The sequence below is a fragment of the Glycine soja genome, chromosome 15 (genome assembly GCF_004193775.1).
Source record: "Glycine soja cultivar W05 chromosome 15, ASM419377v2, whole genome shotgun sequence".
Classification (NCBI taxonomy): Eukaryota; Viridiplantae; Streptophyta; class Magnoliopsida; order Fabales; family Fabaceae; genus Glycine; species Glycine soja.
The window spans coordinates 33,175,208-33,191,063 of NC_041016.1; the positions used below are offsets into that span (position 1 = coordinate 33,175,208).

General features: G+C 33.4%; 2 protein-coding genes and 1 long non-coding RNA gene across 3 annotated transcripts; all 3 read right to left on the bottom strand.

The window, feature by feature from the left end:
* Nucleotides 1-643: 643 nt before the first annotated feature.
* Nucleotides 644-1,640, bottom strand: LOC114387524. Its single transcript, XR_003661335.1, has 3 exons — nucleotides 1,559-1,640; nucleotides 1,205-1,259; nucleotides 644-818 (listed from the first exon to the last, which is right to left on the bottom strand). It is a non-coding gene; the product is annotated as an uncharacterized LOC114387524 (long non-coding RNA).
* Nucleotides 1,641-4,392: 2,752 nt separating this feature from the next.
* On the bottom strand, nucleotides 4,393-8,163 carry LOC114388750 (cell division control protein 2 homolog). The gene is made up of 7 exons (XM_028349404.1): nucleotides 7,790-8,163; nucleotides 6,983-7,153; nucleotides 5,954-6,117; nucleotides 5,779-5,869; nucleotides 5,624-5,677; nucleotides 5,005-5,085; nucleotides 4,393-4,799 (listed from the first exon to the last, which is right to left on the bottom strand). The coding sequence occupies exons 1-7, from the start codon at nucleotides 8,141-8,143 to the stop codon at nucleotides 4,794-4,796; spliced, it is 921 nt and encodes a 306-aa protein (XP_028205205.1). The 5' UTR covers nucleotides 8,144-8,163; the 3' UTR covers nucleotides 4,393-4,793.
* Nucleotides 8,164-10,384: 2,221 nt separating this feature from the next.
* On the bottom strand, nucleotides 10,385-15,595 carry LOC114388749 (cold-responsive protein kinase 1-like). Its single transcript, XM_028349403.1, has 7 exons — nucleotides 15,416-15,595; nucleotides 14,390-14,544; nucleotides 14,145-14,260; nucleotides 13,815-14,025; nucleotides 13,425-13,662; nucleotides 12,262-12,412; nucleotides 10,385-10,999 (listed from the first exon to the last, which is right to left on the bottom strand). Exons 2-7 carry the CDS (start codon nucleotides 14,460-14,462, stop codon nucleotides 10,610-10,612), a joined length of 1,179 nt encoding a protein of 392 aa, XP_028205204.1. The 5' UTR covers nucleotides 14,463-14,544; nucleotides 15,416-15,595; the 3' UTR covers nucleotides 10,385-10,609.
* Nucleotides 15,596-15,856: the final 261 nt, after the last annotated feature.

Here is a 15,856-nt window from a genome sequence, read left to right on the forward strand (position 1 = left end):
GACACATGTTGTCCTATCATATTGTTCCCATCTTTCTTTGTACTCTTTCTTAATTTTTGTTATTTTTTTGTTTTGATTAGTTATTGTTATTATTATTATTATTATTATTATTATTATTATTCTCCATTCCTTTCTCAGGGCCGCACTCTTCCATTCCACCCCTCCCCTGCAACGTAAACGCCGCAATCATTGGGACTCCGTTAGTTTCTCTCAGTTCCCTTTGCTTTATCTTTTTGTCATTTGATTCAACAACTTCTCTTGATTTATATCAATTTTTGTCTCTTTTAATTATGGGTCTACATTATACAACTCACTCATTTCGCCAACCAATAATATGATCTACTATTACTATAAGCAAAGAATAGGTTGTTTATTTTACAAAAGTGAGAATAAAAAAAATGCATAATCTCGAGCAACAAACATTGAGTAAGAATCAATGACTTATTTGTCATATAAGAATAACAAAAAACAAATAGCTTCCAATCATTGGTTGATGGAAGAGCTACAATAACTTTAATTTTGTGAATATTGAAGCGAGAACCCTATCCTTGTGGGAGTGTGAAAGCCTAAAAATTGATATACCCAAAGTGAGAATAAAAAAATACAAAATCTTAGAAAAATAAACATTAAAACACAAAAAAAAAAAGAATGTTGTTTTAATTAATATAATTTTCTATTTTCATCAAGCAAGAGCTATGAAAGATTGCTACTTGAGAAATTCTTCTTCCACCATCTTAGTAACAATGCATGCAGCTCATCAATAACACTTGATCAAGACACAGGGTTCCACATCTCTGACTCTGAAATGTTGACAAAAACTTCCAAAAAAAAAATATTACATCATCACACTTGATCAAGCAGGAGAAAAAACATAATAAAATAGAATCGATCAATAAAGCCACAACTGCATGCAATTTAAATTCCAAAAAAAATAAAAAATATGTGAAATTAAAAAAATTATCAGACACAAATGATACACGAATATAGATTGAAGTGAGGGGATTGTAACAATGAGAATTAGGTATCAATCAAATTTATTTAAAACAAAATATTTCAGTTAAGATGTTTAAAATTTGAAATTTGAATTGTTTGAGGCAATAATTACGAATCAATAAAAGTAAGAAGAGATTCTTCTTTGGAATGAGTATAAGACAATAATCATGAGATTTAATATCGATTGAAGTGCAAAACAATAGATATTTACCTGCATGTTGATGCTCTTCCTCCCATCATCTATGACTTTGAAATGCTGACAAAAACTTCCAAGAAAAATATTACATCATCACACTTGATCAAGCAGGAAAAAACATAATAAAATAGAATCCATCAATAAAGTCACAATTGTATGCAATTTTAATTTCAAAAAAATAGAGAATGTGTGAAATTAAAAAAAAAATGAATAGACATAAATGATACAGGAATATAGAATGAAGTGGGAAAAAAATTGTAACAATGAGAATTAGGTATCAATTAGATTTGTTTAAAACAAAATATTTCAGTTGAGATGTTTAAAATTTGAATTGTTTAAGACAATAATCACGACACAATAAATATTTACCTGCATGTTAATGCTCTTCCTCCCATCAGCTATGACTGTGAAATGCTGACAAAAACTTCCAAAAAAATATTACATCATCACACTTGATCAAGCAGGAAAAAAACATAATAAAATAAAATTCATCAATAAAGCACAACTGTATGCAATTTGAATTCCAAAAAATAGAAAATATGTGAAATTATAAAAATGGTAACAATGAGAATTAGGTATCAATCAGATTTATTTAAAACAAAATATTTCAGTTGAGATGTTTAAAATTTGAAATTTGAATTGTTTGAGTTAATAATCACGACACAGTAAAATTAAGAAGGGATTCTTCTTTTGGAATGAGTATGAGACAATAATCATGAAATTTAATATGGATTGAAGTGCAAAACAATAGATATTTACCTGCATGTTAATGCTCTTCCTCCCATCATCTATGACTCTGAAATGCTGACAAAAACTTCCAAAAAAATATATTACATCATCACGCTTGATCAAGCAGGAAAAAAAGCATAATAAAATAGAATCCATCAAACTCTAAGTAAAATGCACAACAACAGTAACGAAGAATGACACCTTACCTATTTTGTGATTTTCTTGACCCTGCCTAAATGACAACCAAAACATACACCAAATAACATTAGGCAAGACAGGGATGGAAAAAAAAGGTAACGACCAAACATGCATAGATATTAGAAAACATAGGTATGGTCATTATAGCTTACCTCGAACATTCGTCTGTCAAACACCAAACAACATCAGATATATCAGTTTTTGAAAAAAAGAGTCACCAGAAAGAAGCATGCAAAAAACAGATCAAAAACTAACAAACTTGCCTCGTGGATGCTCCTTCGTGGATCAGCTCATAAGAGGGAAAACCACAAACAAAGCAAAAAATATTTACCTCTGTGAACAACAAATCAACAACACCACAAAAAATACAAAAAAAAAACATTAGATACCAAGCTGTAGTGAAAGAAAAAGAAAAAGAAAGAAGAAAATAACTTTGGGGTGATCGAGGGTTATGACAGCGATGCCGTTTTGATGAACAGAGCCCTTCAAAAATTCTTCAGCCATAGCGGAAAATACTTGCAGAGAAAAGGAAGGTTAAAAAAATAGATACCAAGCTACAGTGAAAGAAAGAAAAAAGGAAATACATGTAGGTGAGTGTGTTGCAGTAAAACTCATCCTCAATTCGGATTGTAGGTTGCAACTTGCATGCATGGAGCCGGAATCGCTAGTAATTGCCCGCATGAAGGAAGAAACAAAAAGAATAAAAGAAAAGGAGGAGAAGATTGAGGAAGAGAAAGATGGAGAAAGAGAAGATTGAGGGAGAAAAAACAAACGCAGGAGAGAGAAGAAAGTAAGGAAAATAGGAGAAGATTGAGGAAGAGAAAGATGGAGAAAGAGAAGATTGAGGGAGAAAACGCAACAACGAAGAAGCAACAACGACGTAGGAGAGAGAAGAAAGTTGTGATTATTAAGTGGAATTAAATGAGGAGTTTAAATCTGCCAATCAGGAAGCGACATGTGGCGAGGACAGTTCCAAGTATTAAGTGAAATTAAATGGGGAATTGAAATCCGTCAATCAGAAAGCGACACATGGCGGGGGCAACAAAAAAATGGTGCCAAAAAAGGGAGAGACAAAATGACCAAAAAAACCTGAAAAAGTAACATGTGTCAAAATTTTAGGTAGGGACACAACAGTCAATTCCAGGTACTTCTCTTTTATTAGATAGTATATAGATATTAATAGCTTAATTAAGTTTTTCATACTTAGAATATAAGTTATTTTCAAATTACTACCTAACATTTATTTTTTTCTTCAACCAAGTATTGCGTTTTATTTTATTACCCAACATTAGTCTGTATCTGTTAAGTGATGATATGACGACAGACGTAGTGTCACATCATTGCGTGTTATTATTAAACACGTAGGCACAAGTATTCACGTCATTATTTTGTTTTTTTTTTCAATTTTAAAAAAATAATATTATATACATTAATAAAAAAATTTAAGCAATCATTGGTTTTTGGAAAACGTTGATTCCTCACAAACGTGACTTCATCTTCTTGGCAATGGTAGTCACTTTCTTCAATGGCCGATTGCGAGTATTATTGAGGTAGTGACTTCATATTAGTGGTCCCTTTCTTAGTGATTTTCTTCACAAACATGACTTCATCTTCATCTTTGTTGATGTGTACATGTTGTCGCATTTCCTTTGTTAGTAGTCCTTGTTATCTACAAATACGAGAGAGGAGTCATCTTCAAACATGACTTCATCATCATCTTTGATGTGTACACACACAATGCAATTAAGGCTTAAATGTAATTTTGATCTGTTTATTTTACTTAATACACAATTTTGGTCTTCCAGTTTCAAAATATAAACATTGGATCCTATATTTTAGAAAATCTATGATTTTTGTCCCTATACTTTAGAAAATCCATCATTTTAGTTTAATATTTAATTTTGTCTATGTTTTATTTCTTTTATTTTTTACCTTGTGATTAGTTAAATCATTTCTTGAAGATATTTAAAATGAATATGTTAGGTTTATGATTTAATTAGACCAAAACAAAAGAAATAAACATAAACAAAATTGCAAAATTACAAATTTTATAAAATAATAAGACTAAACGTCTTTATTTTAAAATGAAAGGATCAAAATCATGAATTTTTTAAAATAAAAAAAAAAACCATATGTCTCAATTTTAAAATAGAGGAATCAAAATTATGGATCAAACAAACTAAGAAGACCATAATTATATTTAAGCCTCTTTATTGCTGAAGGTTTATATTTGATATTTCTTTCTGTATGCGTAATAAAATCATGATATAAATATATACAAATATAAAATTGTAATACCATTCTCATGAAAAATTGGGATCACATATACAATCGATTGCAGCAAAGAAAACAAAAGTCTGTGAAGTCATCTTTACCTATGCTTCTTGTACAAGTTTTATATCGCCTGAACAAAAATCCTATAATATATCGTTGTCTAGATAGTAAGTCTAATGCCTAGCACTATTTAAGAATCCATACTGACCCCAAAAAACAAATCTGGGAACGACCAAAATAGAAAAGGCAAATCTCTCCTTAGAACTCTCTCCAAGATTCAAATGTAAAATCATGGAATGGGAATGCATCTCGATGGCTGCTCCACTGACTTTGCTTCCTAAATCTAAATGAAAAACCATGGAATGGGAATGCATCTCGATGACTGCTCCACTGACTCTGCTTCCTAAATCTAAATGAAAATAAAGTAAGATTAATCAATTCAAATAAGAATTTTAAACCATCAAACGGGACACATATTCAATAACTTTATCGCTACCTATTTTATAATCAGTGTTTGATAGTCTCCTAGAATGCATTGGGATTAAACATAAATTGTTGAACAAGCAATAAATTGAAGCGAGGGGCAGACATAATTAGAGAAGCAGAAGAGATACCCAATTCACATCTGTAAAGTAAGCATGCTTTAGAGAAGCTTCCGCAGAAATCCTTTTACTTGGGTCCAAGCATAGCATCATCTGCAAAAGCAAAATCAAGAGAAATTAACTGGGCATCAGAAAAAGAGTTAAATAATTAAGATTTTCTTTAAGGAACAACAATTTATTTCCTTTCTATGTTTTCCAATATAAATTAAGGTTAACATAATTACATTATCGAAAATTTACCTTCATGGAAAAATATAAGCAATTAGAATTTTGGATTTACGTTTTTAATCAGGAGGCATTGTAAATAAAAAGTGTACAAGAACACGGATTCTAAATCTAATGGGAAAAAAAAGGGGGAGAGAGAGAGAAAAAAGGATGTGCACAAAAGAATTAAAAAAGCAACCCCCAATTTTAAAATTAATTGCAGGCCTTTAGTGGCTAAAATCACAAACATCTGGCCACCAAAAACAAATTACAAACGTCTTGAGTCTGCTTCTTAAGAACTAATATAATATGACAGAAATTTATAGTTCTTAGAGACTATAGTAGAGTTTTGCATTCTGAAGGTCCATTTTCTGGATTAATTAATTCGCACCACTCAATAAAAACCATACTATGAAGCAAAACTTACTGATAGTAGATTCAGGCCACTTGGTTCCAGATCAGTAACAAATGTTTCCAGGCCCTGCACAGAAGCAAAGAGGCATGTGAATTCTCATAGCTTCTCAAGATTCTGTAACAAGACAACTAGCAAAATAACACAACTGAGAAATGAGAATTTAGTACCAATGGATCAAATTTGGAGCAGTAGATATGAAGGTTAGGCATTAATTTAGTGATTCCTGGCCATGTTTCCTCTGTGGGGGTACCTAACAATCTTCACATAGAAAATCTTTGTTATTTCTATTGCAAACAAGTGTATGCAAACATCAAATGATGGTTTATGTGGGTCTCATCTTACTTGAAAATCCCCTCCAATTCATCCCGGCAATTAATAACTTGGAATAAAGGTTGTCCAATTACCATCTCAGCAAATATGCAGCCAACAGACCACAAATCAACTTGAGTTGAATATTGTCTGGAGTGGCACAATATTTCAGGTGCCCTATACCAGGAAGTTCCTAACTGACAAGTGCATTAGTGAGGTGTTCACTATTAATAAGAATGATATTTCTATACCAAAACCAAACCTATGCCTATCATTTAATGAGCATTATTATTTGGAAATAAAGCTTTTATACTACACAAATGTATACTAACCAATCATAGTTTCAGACGGAAAGAACAAGTTGAAAAGCAAATATGCAACTAACAACGGCACCAAACTTTCTTTTACTTTTCTCTATTCATAAATCGGTTCACAAAAACTCTTCCTACCGTATAGCGTTTTTCTTATTTTTACATTTGAAATAGGGACAGTGATTTACGAGAAGTATAAACAAAAATATAGTCTGTCACTCTATCTATATGCAAATTAAATGATAATATTTCCAGCAAAACTTTAGAATTCAGGGGGGAAAAAAGTAATACTGGAAGATATAATATTCATAGGATAAACTTAGAAAAAAGAAAATACTCCTAAAATATAGAAACTTGAAAAAATAATATATAATTAACACAAAAAGGCTAGAGGGAACCCCAAATTCTCTCTACCCCATACATATTCTTCACATAAATTCTAAATTTGGGTATGATATCTCCAGTGTTTCGTTGGCACAGAACATTGTTTTGCTGGTACAAAAGATCACAATAGAGTCAACAATGTTTCAAAAGTAAGGCTTAAGTTTGTCTATGATATCCAAATTTGGTCGCTACAAAACATCACACAATAAAAAAATTTGCAGGGTTCAGTACTTTTGTGTCTCATAAAAGCAATGCAACAAACAGTAGTTTTGTGTGAAATTTATAATTGAATGTGAATACCAAAACATAAGAAATAGTGATGAAACAACAAACCAAAAGAGGAAGGTTCCTTCTCAGTCAATCATACCTTCTCAGTATATAAAAAGTCATCTGCAAACTCTCTAGCCAAACCGAAATCTGCTAGTTTGATCAACCTTTTGGAATGATTGATCAGTACATTGCTTGGTTTCAAATCTCTGTGCAGAACCTTCCGCGAGTGACAGTAAGCCACAGCAGAGAGTATCTGGAACATGAAACTCTGCAAGCAAAGGAATTCCAAGAGAACTTTAATCACAACTGGAGTATCTTAAAATTTGAGGTTCAGCAAAACTCAAACCCAGAAGCTAAAACATAAAATGAGTTATTGTCGGACTGCATTTGGTTTCACAGGTGGGAATAATGAGTGCTTTTGACAGCAGTTAGATTTTGATGTTATAAAGAAATAGTGTTTTTGAAAACTTGTTGAGAATGAAGGAATATCATGAAACTCAATGTTAAAGCAATAGTTAGTAGCTTCTACCTTCTTAAAATTACATTCAAAACATGAAACTCCGATTATTGCTAGCTAAAATTGATCTTGCCTCAAAGCCTTAGTTTGACTATAAGTGATAAAAATAGCTTTTATTAATTACACTAAATTTTATAGCAAACTTACAGATAAAAACATCCAAACATAAATCATTTTACTTGAAAATCAATTCTAACTACAATAAATTTTATTAATCGCATGTTTAGTTTCCCATCCTGGATAAACATTTAGTTGCGTTGGGGATCCACATCCAGCAATACCTACCTATCGTGTCTCCAGACACACTAAAATTCAATTTCAATCGAAATCAATTTTGCAAACGTTCATCCAAACGCACAGACTGATCTCACTTCTTAGAGAACGTACCTTCACAGTGGTGGCATCCTTGGGGTAACCTCGGTTGACAATGAACTGATGAAGGTCGTAATCGAGATGCTCGAAGACGAGGTTGACGTACCTGTTCTCTGTGAACCCTACCCTGAGCAGCTTCACGATGTTGGCGTGGTGGAGCTCTCTGAGGAGCGACACTTCCCGGATGATCTGCGCCGGAATGCCCTGGCTCAACCTGACCATCGTGATCTGCTTCATGGCCACGAGGGCGCCCGTGTGGACGTCGAGGCACCGGAACACCCGCCCGTAGCCGCCCTCCGCCGCCACATCCAATATCTTCACGTCCATCTGCGCCGCTCCGGGGCGCTCCCCACTTCGGCGCGAACACATGCTGCACTCGGCCAACCTCGCCAACCTGATACAAGTAATACCATGTGATAGGAAGAAAGAGATAAACTGAAACGAAGCGATGACGAGTGTTAATTAAATTAGATGTTTGAAAAAACAAATGAGGTGTGCAAGAAGTATTGTTGTTGTTGTTGATTATATTGATAACTAATTTTGGTTGAAAGTGAATGATGCAGAGTGTGAATAATTACAGAGCATCAAAGGAACCGATCCAATCGCTTTCTTCATTCCACATTCTGAGAGAGAGAGAGAGGGAGGGAGGATTTGATAGAGTGTTGATAGCAACGATAATGGAATTCGGAACGAAACTTGTGAAGAACTGATGACTGAACCCACTCGATTTATAGTAATGCTGAAGAGACAGACTATTTAAAACTTAAAAGTTGATATTTGTCAACTGATTTATATATAGACTATTAATTAATTTTAACTTTTAAAGTTTATTTGTTTTTCCAAACATACCCTCCCTTTTATTCTCTTTCTTCATAACATATCTGCTGCACCAACGCAAGCGAGGATAAGCGGCGCCAGTAGTCAGTCTACGGCAAGCAATGGCAGATCCGTTGCGGGGTTCGCCAGAAAATTATGGCAAAGTAGCGATTAGTGACTTTGCAATTAAACATAAAACCACTCTCAAGCAATTAAAATCACTGTGTTTTTGAGTTTTCCCTTCCCTGCGTGCTTCTTGAACTTCAAAACGAAGTCATCAAACTTGACTGCGTTTTTGAGTTTTCTAAGGCCACTTTTTATTTTTTTTTCGCAGCACTGAGCACGCGGCAGATGCTTCTCCGGCAGAAAAGGCCACTTCATCTTCGACAACGCGCACTTGCGCTCCGTCATGCCAATTTAGGACTCTGGCGAGGCGAGAGCGTAAGCTCCGCTTTATTGAAGAAGAGTTCATTAGGGCAGGCTTCGCGGTGGTGACGCTGGAAAGAGTGGTCGGTATCGGCTCTGATGAAGAGGGGGTTGGATTCGGAGCCAGTGAGACCTTCGATGTCGTCTTCTACCTTCGCCGAGTCGTACGCCACAACGGGTGGACAAACAGGGAAGTGTGGTGATGTCAATAAGGATAAATATGGAAATAGCCCAAATTTTAAAATGTTAAAATATACTGTAAAATTGACAAACAGATGTCAAGCTTTTATTGATTCGGAGGATTATTCAACCTTTTGTATTCGGTTTCTTTAGCATCACTCCTGGATTTATTATTGGGTTGAGATTTCCCGCCTAAACAAATAACAAACTTGCCAGTAGTCAACAGAGATGTGCCACGTGGCGGATTCAGTGCTAGTTGGTTGCAATTCGCTGTTTTTTACTTAATGGAGCAAAAGTTTAAACGGGCTTATTTTTTGAATTTTTCTACTTAGGTAATATGATTTTTTTATACATATTACTTTTTTTTTGTTAGCTTTTTTTATATATTACTGTAAAAAGAAAAGTGTCAAGTGTGTAATTGTTTTATGTGTTCAATATAATCAGTATTTGAAATTTACACAGTTCAATATAAAAAGATGCTTTTATTTGAAGGCTTAAGTAACTTTTTGTCTTATAAAGTAGGTTTTTTTGGTCTTTGTAATTTTTTTTCTGTCCTGATTCTTATATAAATTTTTTGTTTTATTTTAATCTTTATTTCTATTAAAAAATGACATGACTAATAGAGATTGGAAAACAAATATGATGTTTTATAAATAACAAACACTAAAATAAAAAATATTTTAATATAAATATGAAAATGCTTACAAGTTTATAAAGACTGAAATAATAAAATCAATAAGATCAAAAATAATATTAAGGATAAATTGAAAAAAAATCAGAGATCAAACCAAAAAATAAATAAAAAATAGGAGAACAAAAAATCTTTTGTTGAGTGTCTAATTCAATTCCTTTAACTATACTAACACAAATAAAATTTAGCAAACAAGTCAAATTGCTTTTAGAAACTACATATTTGACTAAATAAACTCAATCCTTTTGCCTTCAAGGAAAAAAAAATGCTTAGATTGTCAGACTTGTTTATCATTTAACTATATATTTAAGAACTTATCGTACCTGAAATTTAAAGATGCAAATCTATCGACCTATTCAGATGCATACATATATCGATATCCTCTTACATTGTCTTCATAGATATTAGAAAGTCCAAATTACATAAGAAACATAAGAATGTGAGTAGTAACAGATACTCACCAACAGTTTGCAATTCGAAAACCCTATACGCATGAATGGCTTATAAAAAAACAAAGATCTTCAGATTCATCATTTGATTATAACCATGGTCCATATTTACAAGACAGTGCACATCCGGCAAAACTTCCTAGTCACGTGACATCGTACCCAAAATAAAATATTAACATAATAACGTAGCAAATTTACGTTGGGCAAGGGACATCTCTTAAAAATGAAATAAAACAATTTCAAATCAAAAGGAAAATCATTGACTACTAATGTTTACAAACTTTGATCATATTTCCCGGTGAAGGTTGTGGTTGTAGTTGTACTTGCAGCATATGACATGGTATTGCTGTGGCTGTCTGAGGCAGAGGATGCATTGTAGGAAGATGAAACCTTGGTATCAATATCACCACCTTTTTCTCCTCTGATTTTAAGATTCATAAAATCTGAAATAAAGCTTGGCTTTGTTATCTTACTTTCATCAATATCGTTTTCTCCAGTGAGCATCTTCACCACAGATGACATGGTTGGCCGGAGCTTCGACGTGTCCTGAGTGCAAAGAAGTCCAATTTTCAGAAACTTACATGCCTCCTCGACATCGAAATGGCCGTCTAGTGACATGTCTACCAGCCCTACCAATTCTCTTTTCTGATAAAGTTCCCATGTCTGAAAGGACAGAAGAAGATTAAATAAGAGCTGGTCCAAAAATCTCATAATATGAGTACTGTTGTGCAATGAAATGCTCAAGTGTTTACTCAGTTCCATGGTTCATAATGAAAGTAAAATTAGTTATTTTTCCTTTCAACCGGAGTGCCTAACAAATAATAGAAAATTAAAAATTGAATGCTACAACTGCTAATAAAAGAAATATAAACTAACTTCCACTAAGCATGAATCTACAGAGAATCAATCAAGTGTTAAAAGAGTAAAGAAAATGTATAACAAAAACGAATAAGAATAGATCAGTAGTTTTTATTTGCATGTTTCTTTTTCCATTAGTGCAGTATCAAAACTGTTAGAGTACAAGTGTGATGTGAAGTCCCACATCGGGTAGAAGTGGAAAAGTTGAACACCATATAAGTGAGGAGAAGACCCATGAACCTGAGCCTTAAGGTTTTGGGTTAGAGTGTGATGTCAGGTTTCCTTATGTGGTGGCTCATGGTCCACAGGTGTACCTCTCGAATCTCCCCAACAATTGGTATCAGAACCGAAGGTTCGACTTGGTGACCGATTCAGACAAGTAAGATGGCGGCGGTGCAAGTACCACAGGTGGCCAGAATGGCTATACTCGTGGATGATAATGACTTCTCCTGGTGTCAGGTTTCCTTATGTGGTGGCTCGTGGTCCACAAGTGTCAATCTATAACTTTGTCAAGTGAAGAAAATCCATTTTTAGATTTCGAATGATATAATGCACAATTCAGAAGTGGCTTCAAATTTATTGATCAATGCTTGCAAATTGCAATCATTCTGTTGTTTAAAGATTAAAGCACAATTTTCTGTGCATATAATCAAACATATATACGCAGGAAACCAAGTATAATATTTTAATTTGACTGGTGATAAGTAATTAAATGCACCAAAACTAGGTTTGTTAAAGGCACAATATACAGTTGTATGGTTAACTATTTTTACAGCAGAAGGCAAGAAAGAAGAAAGAAAAGGAAATGTGTCACTGGGAATGACAACACAAATATTAGACTTCAACTATTCCACATTTATTTTCCATACAACTTGAACTAGAAGCATAGGATGGGCTATGTTATCGCAATCTTTGCAGTGAAAGTAACTTAATGTATTATACCTTAAGATTTTTGCTTATTAATAGGGAGATGAACACAAGAAACTAATTTATTTCCCCCCTCATACTATTTATTTATTAACAGTGAAAGGTACGGCAATACAACTAGGAACATACCAAAGACATACCGTTTCTAAAAGATATTGCTCTCCTATTGGTAATCGTGTATTTGTGTGACATCTTCCACTAACTATCTCCACAAGGAGGACACCAAAGCTGTAAATATCTGCTTTGCGTGTCAGCTGCCCTCTTATTGCATACTCTGGAGCCAAATAACCTCTGAAATAAAGCATGCAACATTAAATTCCTAATATAAACAATTGGTAAGAAAAGGGATATAATAGCATAACCAACAAAAGCGAAGCTTTCCACTTTCTCGTGTAAGAACTAAGAAGCGAAAGTGATGAATGAATAGACTTGAAATAATATAATATGTACAATAACATCCTGATCAAAATATCCATGTTTCCATTAACAAACAAGTGCAGTTTAGCATCATTTTTATTCTGTTAGTACTGCTTCCCAATGCCAGACACAAGGTGGAGGCAAATCAGTTCAAACAAAATTTGCTAGGCCCAGGATAGTTCACACAAGTCAGAGAGGCAACTGGACTACAATGAGCTGTCCTCTTATCATTATCTAGGTTGTTAGCTGTAGAGAGAATGTATGGGTCTGCAGGTTGCTACAAAGGGGACATAGCATGTGACGGAGTATTTGAAATTTGCTTAGGTTAGGCCTCAAAAGAAGACTCATCTTCTGCAAGGAAGAGAATTGCTCCTGCAATTTTGTTAACCAATGTCGGTATATTTCAATAATAGAATCCCTGATCTCTATCAAGGACTGTCAATGATATCAATTGTGGTTGATGATGAATTTACAACCAGCAGGATTTCATGTCTGTTGCATTTAATGGACTACAAATCCTTGTACAGCACTGGCTCAACCAAAGAAATCACTTATGTCAGGATTAAAAAAAATGACAGATAATATAAAGTAATATGAATATAAATTTCAAACTCATCAATTGACACCAAAATGAATTGATATAAAATATGGAATAAAATCAATACAGTCAATTATATTCTAATATATTCAGTATCATGGTATATAATTCTGACCATTTAACATATTACAGTAGCATTGAGATCCATGTAAAACATGGAGATTATTAGTTTAGAACTGGGATATTGTAGGGATCAGTCTTACTTTTGGGAAGGCTACCCTGCTTGTTTAAGGAAAAGTAAAACAAAAGCTTCCAATTTATTTACAGACTGTAAATTAAAATACTTACATTGTTCCCACCACACGTGTGCTGACATGAGTCATGTATGATGGAATAAGCTTTGCAAGACCAAAATCTGAAATTTTGGGTGTAAGGTTTTTGTCAAGGAGAATATTGCTTGCTTTTATATCTCTGTGAACAATATGTGGTCTTACTTCTTCATGAAGATAAGCAAGCCCACGTGCAATCCCAATGCAAATCCTAGATCGTGTTTTCCAATCAAAAATGATATTACTGTGACCTGAACCTGCAAGTGAAGACAAAATAACTAATTAAAAAAGAATTACTGTAAGGAAATTAAATTAAAATAACAACTCCATATTTTCTAAATGATACAATAGATGTCCTGTTCTCAAATTTTCCCAGAAAAATTAACCCACAAAATTATAATGCATTTACCCAGAAGGGTTTGTTCAAGGCTATTGTTCTCAAGATAATTGTAGACCAAAATCCGTTGATTCCCTTCCACACAACAACCATATAGCTGAACCAAATTTTCATGCTCTATTTCTGAGATCATATTAATCTCTGTCACAAATTCCTTTACCCCTTGACTTGATTCTGCTGAAAGTACTTTTATGGCAGCTACTTTCCCGTCTTTTAGCAATCCCTGATCATCCACCATAATATTGTTAAGGTTTCACTGATAAGGAAAGGAAGAAAAAGATAACGATCAAGTCAATTGATACGATGATGCCAGAAAAAAATACTTGGAAGTTATTTAGTTACCTTATAAACTGAACCAAATCCACCCTCCCCAATTTTATTGGCTGGACTGAAATTGTCAGAGGCAACTTTTAGTTCTTTGTAGGTATATATCCTTACATTTTGAATACCTGAGAGTACTGTTCACAAACATATTCGGTCTAATTCAAGCAATGTAAGCAGATTTTTCATGAATTTTATCATTATATAATAGGTATCTTAATTAAACAACCATATTCTTAAAAATTAATCAAAAATTGTTAAGTTACCTTCATCAATATCTGGATCATGTTTTGCCACAAATCGTGCTTTCTTACCAAATGAGAATGGGAAACAAGTCATGACTGGAGGATGAAGTATTCGAACACGGCCTATAATGTCAAATGGAATAAGTGTCTTCAAATTAAACCAGTTCCAAGGTCACCTGGATGAACCATATAAAACTGTCAATGGCTGGAAGAATAATAAACCGGAAGGCTCATATAAAGAACACCGAAGCCATAATGCAACAACTTCAGGTCCTACAATGCAAGAGCAGACAAACTACATTCATAGTATTTTAATTTCTACATCAGATGAGACATAAATAAAAGTAATGGCTGATATCATACTCAAACATTTTTTAACATATTCCAATGATATCAACAATGGTTTCTGTTAAACTAAACTACAATGCACGGATATCAGCATCATATTGCAGGTTAAGTAGTACAAATTTCACTTATTAAACAAATATGTTTGTATAAGGAAATATGAGTATATTTGATAGTTCCCAAAGTCATATAACTAAAACAAACTACAATGATACATATTTAGTTCATCTCATCTTGAAAAAAAATCAATTTTTTTTGCAAGCTTCCATGAGGGTTTTCAAAATAAAATGATTGTTTTTCCAAAATCAACCGAAAACTATTTATCTGTATTGCAACACCTGAATTCAGAATCTCCAAAAGAATCGTTGCTTGAAAAACCATAATCCCTAATAAAAACCATTTCTTTCAACTGTATCATGCTTCTGTTGCTCTAAACTACAAGGTTTGTTGTGTGTTTAGCTGTTAAATCTTCTAATTGGTTCAGTTTTCACTATTTTTCACAGCTCAAACAACATTGAAAATAAATGTGTGAACTGAGTTTCCTCAGGAACCAAAATAATATGAGACCAAATTAGGAGCCTAATCACAAATTTTAGAGAACAAGAAACATACAATTCAATTAACCAAAACATTATAGAGGAACACCCATAAAGTGAAAGATGACCTAAAAAATAAAAGGAGCAATATATGGCAAAAACGGACCTTAGAAAGTGGTGGAAAAAAGAAAAATAAATGAAACAAGAAGAGAAACCCCTTTTCTCAGAGATGACAACAAAGGATGAGAGAGATGGGATAGGTTCAGTCAACAGGGAACAGTATCTGAGATGACGATGATGCAGGTTGGGTTTCAATTCTCTGTGCTGCCTAATAATTAATCCGTACATTGACTTGAGACTGAATATAAAAGGGTAAATAGCTACCTAATTCGCACATACAAATGTCTCATAAAATTTAGTGTGGTATGAAAAATTTGATAAATATATTTTGTTCTTTCTTATTACTAATAAAATTGTTTATGAATATGGCAATGAATTCCTCCCACATTTTGTAATGTAAGTTATTTTATGCATGATGATGAAAAAAAATTAAGGATTGAATGTATTTATTACATTTTTATAGATAAAATTTTATATTTTCATTTCT